The 10527-nt window shown below is 39.8% G+C and overlaps 1 protein-coding gene across 4 annotated transcripts in view; it reads left to right on the plus strand.

The window, feature by feature from the left end:
• Positions 1 to 9903, plus strand: part of ATP8B4 (ATPase phospholipid transporting 8B4 (putative)) — a 305912-nt gene extending 296009 nt beyond the window's left edge. For all 4 annotated transcript variants that reach the window (XM_028163557.2, XM_057544467.1, XM_057544468.1 and 1 more), the window contains 3 exons: positions 4869 to 5007; positions 7820 to 7950; positions 9622 to 9903. In XM_028163557.2, coding sequence (XP_028019358.2) covers positions 4869 to 5007; positions 7820 to 7950; positions 9622 to 9903 — 552 coding nt within the window. The remainder of the gene's footprint in view (positions 1 to 4868; positions 5008 to 7819; positions 7951 to 9621) is intronic.
• Positions 9904 to 10527: the final 624 nt, after the last annotated feature.

Genomic DNA, 10527 nt, shown 5'->3' on the forward strand with positions numbered 1-10527 from the left:
GTATAATTGCTTTACAGTGGTGTGTTAGTTTCTGCTGTATAACAAAGTGAATCAGGTATACACATACATATCATATTCTTTTCCATTATGGTTTATCACAGGATATTGAATGTAGTTTCCTGTGCTATATAGTAGGACCTTGTTCTTTATTCATTCTATATATAATACAGTAAGTCCCCTACATACAAACGAGTTCTGTTCTGAGAGTGTGTTCGGTTCGTAAGTCCAATTTGTTCCCAAGTCCAACAAAGTTAGCCTAGGTACCCAACTAACACAATCGGCTATATAGTACTGTGCTGTATTAGGTTTATAATACTTTTCACACAAATAATACATAAAAAACAAACACAAAAAATAAAGAAAACCTTTTAAATCTTATAATACGGTACCTTGAAAAGTACAGTAGTACAGTACAACAGCTGGCACACAGGGGCTGGCATCGAGTGAACAGGCAAGAAGAGTTACTGACTCGAGGAGGGAGAGGAGGTGGGAGGTGATAGAGCTGAAGGATTGTCAGCAATAGGAGATGGAGGACAAGCTGCAATTTCACTCATGCCTGACGTTGATGGCATAGGTTCTGGTTCCTTGCTGGATTCAATCTATCTACCCTCTTGAAAAAACAGTCCAGTGATGTCTGGGTGGTAGCTCTTTTTTTCTAGTCACAGATGACATGGTGGCACTGGACTGCATTCTGAACGGCCAGTGCAACATTCACGTACCATTCTACACAACCCCTTGCCATTTCCTGCATCGTGAATCTCTTCGGTTCTTCAGTTACTTCTTCTTCCTCTTGTCTGTCTTCATCCTTTCTCTGGGCCTCCAATTCCATCAGGTTTTCATTAGTAAGCTCCTCGTGTTGCACAGCAAGGAGTTCAATGAAGTCGTCCTCTTGCAGATCTAGCTTGAAATAAAGATACTGTACTACTGTACTCTATACAGTACTCTACAGTAAAGTACACAAAAGCACAACCACTTGTAGAGGATGCACACACGTGACAATGTACGCCAGACACATGAACTAACTTACATGATTGGACATGTGAACGCACGTTCGCATCTTTGAAAGTTCACAACTTGAAGGTTCGTATGTAGGGGACTTACTCTAGTTTGCATCTGCTAATCCCAAACTCCTAATCCATCCCTCTCCCAACCACCCCCCCTCCTTGGCAACCACAAGTCTGATCTCTATGTCTGTGAGTCTGTTTTGTAAATAAGTTCATTTGTGTCATATTTTAGATTTGACATATAGTGATAGCATATGGCATTTGTCTTTCTCTTTCTGACTTACTTCACTTAGTATGATCATCTCTAGGTCCATCCATGTTGCTGCAAATGGCATTATTTCATTCGTTTTAATGACTGAGTAGTATTTCACTGTGGGTGTGTGTGTGTGTGTATATATATATATATATATATATATATATATATATGCACACACACACACACACACACACACACACACACATACACACACACATCTTCTTTATTCGTTCATCTGTCAATGGATACTTGCTTCCATGACCTGGCTATTGTAAACAGTGCTGCTATGAACACTGGGGTACATGTATCTTTTCAAATTACAGTTTTGTCCAGATACATGCCCAGGAGTGGGATTGCTGGATTATATGACAACTCTAGTTTTAATTTCTTGAGGAACCTCCATAATGTTTTCCATAGTGGCTGCACCAATTTACATTCCCATCTGGTAAGAATGATTTTTGATGACCCATTGATCTTCATCAGGCATCTTGAGTTTGTTTCTATTTCCTCTTTTATGCAAATGGTGAACAATACCATTAGATATTGAGTTAGAATTTACAAAAGCTTTCCAATCCATTAAAGTCTGTACCTCTGGGTGGATACGTTAAGCCATGTCACCTATGTTTTTTGTTTTTTTGTGTGTGTGGTTTTTTTGGGGGGTGTTTTTTTTGAAGGGGAAAGTATAAATTAAGGGCTTAATTTTTATAGTTTGAATTGCCTGTGGTGAGTCCTTTTTCTATCCTATAAACAATGTCTTTTACAAATCTTAGCCTCTTATATCCAATGAAAGACCTTGTTAAACCCCAGACTTTCTCTTCATGACTCAATAAATATTTAATAGATTGAATGAATCAAATGTAAATATACTGCTTTTAAATGGCATCTCTGCCATGCCTTGATCCATCTAAGTGAGTATCATTACGTTCAAACCAAAGCCATCTAACACTCTACATCTTGGAAGTCCAAAATTCAGTCAGACAGGTAGCATCCAAAATCAGAACCAGATTTCTCCACTCAAAGAGGAGTTCTGTTTGTCTGTTTCACAACTAAATAAAGCATATGGGTGCTTTGTGAACTCTCCATGCCTAGTTCCCCTGTGTTCAATTCTGTAGCAGAGGAGGAGATAATGGAGTGACTTGGAAGCCTCTGACACAGCTAAGGCATCCATCATGAAAGCATGGCTTCAATCAGACACTGCTGTCCTTAACACACAGAATAAGTTTCAGGAATTTTGTGAATAAGCTCATTTTGAGAGCGGCATTAACATCCTTTCCTCTCTGTCTAAGCTTGAGTAATTTCTGCAGAAGGGGTACATAGATGGTATACTTTTGAGTTCAAATCTTTCTTTATCTTTACTCAATGATATAGTGGATGGGCATAAGATTCTTAAATCAGAACATTTTTCTTTAGGAACTTTGTAAATGATTTTCCACTACATCCGTTGCAGTGTAGCAGTTTGATATTAAGTTGATTCTCTTTCCTTTGTAAATAATATCTTCTGTGTCTAGAAGCTTATGTTCTTTATCTTTGGACTTCACAAATGTCACCAGAACATAACTTCTTTCATTGATTTTCCTAGAATTTACAGTACCCTCCCAATCTGAAAATCTTTGCTGTTTGTTATCCCAGAGCAGTTTTCTCTGTCATTTCTTTGATTGCTACTTCTCTCTTTCTTTCTTTTCCTCTTTCTACGATGCCATTATTTCTTATATTGGGACCATGGATCTGACATCTATGGATTTGCCATCCGTGTCTCATATCTTTTTGCACATGGTTCCCATTTCTTCAAGTTTTTGCCCTGTTACGAGATATTGTTTCCATTAGTTTTTCCCAGAATATTAATTCAGTTCTCATCAGTGACTATTATTGTTTGGTTTCTCTACTGAATTTTTAAATTCAGAAATAATGCTTTTATTTCTTCCAGAATTTTTTTCTATGATCTAATTGCATCTCCTTAAGAGTTCTCATTACTTTTTTTGTTGTTGTTATAGTGCTTGTCTGTCTTTCCCATTAGTTCTGCCTCAACAGGAGCCACTTGTTCTTGTTTTTTTTCCAATTGCGTCCTCTTAAATTGGTTGTGATTTTTCTTTGCCTACTCATACCCACACAGGTCAGGCTACTGGTGTCTCTTAATGGTGATGAACTGACAGGTGGTGAAAGGTACAGCTGCAGATTTTGGTCTAATGTCTCGACAAATGAACTGGAAAGCCAGCATCTCTTTGCTGAGGCATGGAAAGCAGGGCTCTCTGTTCTCAGGCCTCTTGAAGAAAGTAAAGGCTGTCCCTTTAGCACCCCTGCAGTTTCATCAAGGCTGCCAGCATTCTTTTTATGGGGCATCATTTTAAAGGACAGTAAACGTCATGTGGGAAGGGGAAGTATGTCTCCATGTGCAGAGAGGGATCTGTTTACTATGTAGGTAGAGCCCCTCAGGCAGGCAGTAAATCTGTGGCCTTGCATCAGACTGTGCTAGAAATGCAAACCTTCACTTGGACCATTTGGTGCCTCTGATATGCAAATAAGGATGCTAGAACCTACTTTTGTTTTTCTCTGAGAACTCAAGTGTTCATATTCACCAGTGGCTTTCTTGGTTTCCCCATAACAGGTTACTCTTTTTCAGCTGCGCTGCCATAACAAGTTATTGGAAGGGAGGAGGGCTTGTGAGCATGTTCCCAGATCACCATGAACCCCAGCTTCTGAATTTTATGCCAAAAGTGGATTAAGGATTTTTCTTTGCTATTATTTGAATAACTCAAGAGAAATGATAACCAAAATGAATTAGAATATTGATGTAAACAGATTATACCTGTGTCAAAATGGTCACATGAAAATCTATGTACAGATTTTTTTTAGGTGTTTTTTAAAAATTAATTAATTAATTAATTTATTTTTGGGGCTGTGTTGGGTCTTCGTTGCTGCGCGCGGTCTTTCTCTAGTTGCAGTGAGCAGGGGCTACTCTTCCTTGCAGTGCACGGGCTTCTCATTGCAGTGGCTTCTCTTGTTGTGGAGCACAGGCTCTAGGCGCGTGGGCTTCAGTAGTTGTGGCACGTGGGCTCAGTAGTTGTGGCTCACGGGCTCTAGAGTGCAGGCTCAGTAGTTGTGGTGCACAGGCTTAGTTGCTCCGCGGCATGTGCGATCTTCCCGGACCAGGGCTCGAACCCATGTCCCCTGCATTGGCAGGTGGATTCTTAACCACTGTGCCACCAGGGAAGCTCTATGTACAGATTTTAAAATGTTGCACTTGCCTACTATGAAAAATAGTTTTCCAATAGAAAAATTTTGAGAGCAACTTGGAAAGTAGCTTTGAAATTAGAAACCATTCTGCTTTCTTATTTCTCACTTAAAAAAAGTTTAACATTTTATTTCCTGATGTTTGACTCAACGTTGCTAGATATAATGGCTTGCAGATATAAGTCCTAAAGTCAATTGTCTACCAGAAATGTCACATTAGTCCCCTGTGTTGTGCAGAAAGTGGTGAGGCCTATGATTGGCTGGAAACTAGACAAGTGCAACTGTCTTCTCACAGAACAGTTCTGAGGAAACATTACTCAGTAAAATGATGCTCGTTTAATCCTCCACAAGCTCCCCTTTGTGTTTGACTTTATTTACAGATAGCCTTGGATACCAGTTACTGGACTATCATTAATCATGTCTTCATCTGGGGCGGTATTGCCACTTATTTCTCCATTTTATTTACCATGCACAGTAATGGCCTCTTTGGCATCTTCCCAAGCCAGTTTCCATTTGTTGGTAAGTGAGTCCTACTATTTGCTGGGGCCTAGTGTCAAGTTGTCATTTATTTGTCTTTGTAATTTATTTTCTTTTTTTGGTGGGATTAGGGATGACCAATAATTCTGTCTCTAGGAATTGACTGAACCAGACATCTGAGGGCTTACAGGCTTGAAGTGAGCTCCAAAAGATTAGGTTTTGCTCTCCCTACTAGATGCAGAATCACTGAGATAGCTGCTTACAGGTTCCTAACAGCCCAGATGCAGTAGACTGTCCCTTTCCAAATAAGAGGCATAGCACATATAGATCAGGGATACCTGAAAAACCTGTGAAGTTCATGTATGATAGAGGGAAGAGAAAGAAATGCCAGGCTTTCCCTTTTATGCCACATTATCACCAACATTTCTGCCAAAGTTTACCTGTGGAACTTATTTGCATTTAGAAAAGAAATAATGTATAATTTAGAGCCTTTTAAAAAATTGCTGGACATAGGCCATGAGTGGCACCAAGAATAGGCTCTGTAGTTAGACAGCCAGTGTTCAAGTGTCATCTCTGCCACTTATAAGCTGTGTGACCTTAGGCAAGTTTCTTTTCCTTTTCATGCCTTAATGTCTTCAGTTCTAAACGTGGGGATGTTAATAGTTCCTACTTTTATAGGAAAGTGGTGAGGGTTAAATGACATAATGCATATGAAATGCTTAGCATGTAGCCTGTTACATAATACTTTTTTGGTAAATGTTAGCCACAATGATGATGAAGATGATGATTAAAGCAAATGTGGCTTGGTTACTGGTTGGGGATATCGAACAGCAGATGGGTAGCAAAAGACCTCCTAAAATCCCTTAAACCCCTGAGATTCTATGATTCTACAAAGAGTATATATCTGGTCTATCTTTGGAGTATACTGTCATTGCACTCCACATTTCAAAATGATTCCCAGAAAGGGCCACTGAGCGTTACACAGTGGGGCTATTAATAGACTTTTAAAGAAGTTTTGAAATCTCTAGTGTGTGTGAAATAAGTTGGTTAACAGTGATGTTTCTGAGTTCATCCCAGCAAACTGTGGAAAAGAGAGATACATAGTGACAACCTACTTGAGCTCGATTAGGCAAGACAGATTTGCATCCACTAGTTGGGAAATCCAGTCTAGAAAAATAATTCTTAGAAGACTGATTCATGTAGAAAGCAAAATAAGAGCAATTATAGGGTTATACATTTCCAAAGGCACCTGAAATTGCAATTCCATTTAAATGCATGTATATGCTTAAGAGTATTGTATTCAATTTTGGCCTTCCTCTGTGTGTACATGAAAATCTTTAAATTGTACCTCTCTTACTTAATATGTAATGTTAATCCTTTACTTATCAAAAGATTCCAACCATGTATAAACATGATGGTTGTGAATAAGAATAAACATATTAGGAAAAAAAGAGCCACTTAAACTACTTTTAAGTTTTTTCTTTTCTTTTTGGTTGCCAAATCTGAAAGTTCAGTGCATTAACCAGAAGACTTCCAGTCCTAAGACAGCATTCGAACATGCATAATGAGACTGGAATGCCTCAACTGGAGAAAGTAGTTTGTGTGGGGACCACTCTCTAAGCACATGCCATTCCAGGAATTAATTACTGGGTTCCAATGAGACTTTTCAAAACTTAAATCAACATTGAGGTTTAAGAAAATTTTTTTTTCCTTAGTAGCCAGCAGCAAGCAGGAGTGTGGTTTTAAAGTGATGCTTGTTTTTCCAGCCATGCCTGGGGGTACTGAGCTTCAGGGAGCTCAAAGAGACATTTAATTTACTGAGTCAAGTTTGTTTCTGCCCAGGCAAATGCAATCAAGTGCTCTTTGGTAGGCAGTGTCTATCCTCCTAAGACAGAAAATGCAGACATTCCAATAAGGAGCCAAGCATCACACCCAAAGCCCATTAAAATTGTGTTAACTATAGCATTGGGAGGGGGAACCTGGATAACTGGAGGTATCATATGCCTAGAAAACCAACAGGAACAACAGTTCATTTTGGTAACACAAGTAGGGTTGACATCTTCTGTATAGTTTGTCTGCCTGCCTTACTGACCCTTATTGCTTTGTTTAAACAAACATCCCAGTATACGAGGTGTGAGTATAAAATAAATAAGAAAACTGGCTCCAGGCTTGGAAATGAGTTTCACTACTCTATAGAACTAGAATATTGTATGGCTGAATCAGTGGTTTCCCAGTGTGGAGAATGCTCTTTTCACAAACCCAGGAGCGTCTCTGATCTCCTTGGAACCTTGAGTACTTCATAACCGAGTGAACACTAGAGAGATTGGTAAGTCCCTTTGAGGCAGGTTTTTGGGGGCTGTTGCCTGAATTTAAAAGGTTGACCCTGTAGTGGATACAGCTCACCTTTTATGACATAGCCAGTTGAGAAGACCAGTATTTGCGATTGTACCTGCATCCAGAACATACATTGTGTAGTTTTGATATGATAGTTTTGTTTGAATCCATAAGGGTAAATGTGCCTTTAAAAATAATGGCTGCTTTGTAGTTGAGGGATTTTGAGGCTGGATGAGAGAATTCTGCTTCATGAGTGAAGCTGGACTGAGCCTGGATCAGAGAATGCTTGGCTCTGGCTGGTAGTCCCCTAGTGATCAGGCCGTGAAGCAGTTCCCAAGGGTGATCTTACCATTCTTATCACCACTGAGCATATGATATACTGGGGAAGACACCCAGTGGTTCTCCTAGGTAGTCCAAAAGTCCCTTTCAAAAAAGACCTTATGGGAATAGACAAAGAACCAATTAATTCAATAATTCAGTTTTATTTATAATCACAATGTTTATTTTTCTTTAATAATAGGAAATGCACGACATTCCTTGACCCAGAAGTGCATCTGGCTTGTTATTCTCTTAACGATAGTGGCTTCAGTTATGCCTGTGGTGGCATTCAGATTTTTGAAGGTGGATTTATTCCCAACCCTGAGTGATCAGGTACGTTGTAGTGCTGCTGGGTACTCGAGGGGTTGGTTCTTTGCTCTTGGAATCATGTCCTCTGCCTGATTAGAAGTCCAGAAAAGAGCTAATGAACTTCCCATCAGCAAACAAACACCTACAGGTGCACGGCATCACATCACAGTAGCTGGAACTGCCCACAACTGAACATACTAGCCCTGGGAGTGCCAATGAAGATAACTGTCTACACTAAATGTAGGTGGGGAGTTGTAAATTACAAGTTAAATTGGATATTTTTAAAGGTTGACTTTTAAAAAACAAGCTTGCTGGCAGCATTTTGGACATTTGCTCCAAGGCAAAGGCAACCTAGAGGGAAAGTTACTGACTTGGGGAAAGTAAAGGGAGACAAGCAAAGTATGAGGTGAAGGGGCTCTAAATTTCTGTAGAAATATAGTAGCAGATTGTTAAACATGGGAGAGAGGTTACTTTCTGAACAGATTAAGAAAGGGAACAGCAACATGATAGCTGGATTGGAAAATATAAAGTTAGTTAGAAGAAAAACAGAAAGAATAGATTCTAGAAATACCTAAGTCAAGGGATTAACAGAACATATTTCAGTATTTTATGGAAAGAGGGGTATAAGCAACACAATGTCAAGTTAGGTCAGGACCCAGATAGATGAGAAAAGGAGACAGAAGAGATGCATTTGTAGCTATGTCTTGAGAAGGGGGAAATATTGAGGGGGTGAGTGACCAGGCTGATGATGCTGAGAAGAACTGAGGTAGAAATTCCCTTATCATGAAATCCTTCATGTTCTGGGGCCAAAGTACCAAGAGATTCCTTCTGAAATGATTCATGGATTCCCCTGTTATGTTTGTCCTTTCCCTTTGGCTCTGTGAGCTCATTCTGATGTAAACTCAGAACATGATGGATGAGCTGAAGGAAGCTGATGCTCATTTCTTCCTATGTTTATACACATCATGATTTTCTGCTTAATGGCTTTCTCCCGACGTGAAAGTCAGAAGCCAAGCAATCGATCAGCTGACCTAAAGAACAAGGTGCTGAGCACCAAACCTTGGATCTCTTCCTCCTCAGCATTATAGGGAAATGAAAGAAATGCTAGAAACCCACCCAAACAATGTTGAGCTCTTCAAAAGACCACAAAAAACCCCCAAAGAAATCAAAACACTGAAAATCCCGTGGTACTTTGACCTACCACAAGAGTTTGAAATTTTCTGACTCTCATGTTCTAAATTTTCTCTTAGTCCAGTTACTAATGACTATTGGATCCTGAGAACCTCTAAAAGAGAGAATAAAGACTTATATGGGGCAAATGGGTCTGTAAATTTTTATACTGACTGTATTTGGCTGGTGCACGTTAGAAAATCTTTCTGTACAAAAGTATGTTCCTGTTCACTTAAGGTGGATGTATGAGATGGGAACAGTAATGAAATTTGTCTTAACACTTCTTGTTTGCTTAATAGTCTCTCTCTCTCAGTAGAGATTAAAACTAACCAGTATCCAGTGTAATCTTTTGGGTAGAAAATTGCTTGGCTTTTAGGTGAAAAACTTGATTTTGCAGTGAAGTTGAGTACTTGGTTATCACTGATGTTGTTTTTACAGAAAAGGCTTTCACTTCACAAAGCGGCCCACTGCATGGAGTCTATCATCTGGATGCTTTATCTCACTCTGGGTCTCCTTTGTCTCCAGATCCGCCAGTGGCAGAAGGCTCAAAAGAAGGCAAGACCCTTGCGTAGCCGAAAGCCTCAGACTCGGAGATCAAGCTCGAGAAGATCTGGATATGCTTTTGCTCACCAAGAGGGCTATGGAGAGCTTATCACATCTGGAAAAAATATGCGAGCTAAAAATCCACCCCCGACATCAGGGTTGGAAAAGACACTGTATAATAGCACTAGCTGGATTGAAAATTTATGTAAGAAAACCACAGACACAGTGAGCAGCTTTAGCCAGGATAAAACAGTGAAACTGTGAGTCAAGATGAATTTGAACCACACAGTTATCTTTCTTTTCACTTCGTCTGGAGCTGAAATTAGCTGGCTCCAGAGTTTAAGATCAGGGGCTAGGGGTGGGGCAGATGGCCTCGCTTAACCTAAATCTGTGTCAGACAGTGGCCAGTGCCATCCAACAGAGACGTGCTCTACTGAAAACCAGGTCAGAGGTCACTGTCCAATTCATGAGTTGGTGGACAAAACCCTCACAATACCAGCACAGGTTTTTTTTTTTTTATCAACCTAGATACCAATCGATCTGTACTTTAGAATCTTATTTATGGAGAAACACTTGTAAATCTGCATATACAGACAATGGGTCTTCAGGTGAATAAAAGGGTGCATTCACAAGGCATATATCCCAGCTGAAAAGCATCCCTGTGACAGATTAACGCTTATATGTAAGATCAGCCGAACCCAAGATACACTTTTAAGATTTAAAAGGTACACATTGTACACTAAGGTGCTTCCAGACTTACAGCAGCTTCTCACTGTCCAGCCTTGATCCCTACCTGTGTGTTCAGCCAGGACAACAAATCACCTTCAGGCCTGAAGAGCAGAAAAACATGTTGGTATTCCACATTTTTCTACTAGTCTAGAGACAAAG

This window comes from Balaenoptera acutorostrata, chromosome 3 (assembly GCF_949987535.1).
Source record: "Balaenoptera acutorostrata chromosome 3, mBalAcu1.1, whole genome shotgun sequence".
NCBI lineage: Eukaryota > Metazoa > Chordata > Mammalia > Artiodactyla > Balaenopteridae > Balaenoptera > Balaenoptera acutorostrata.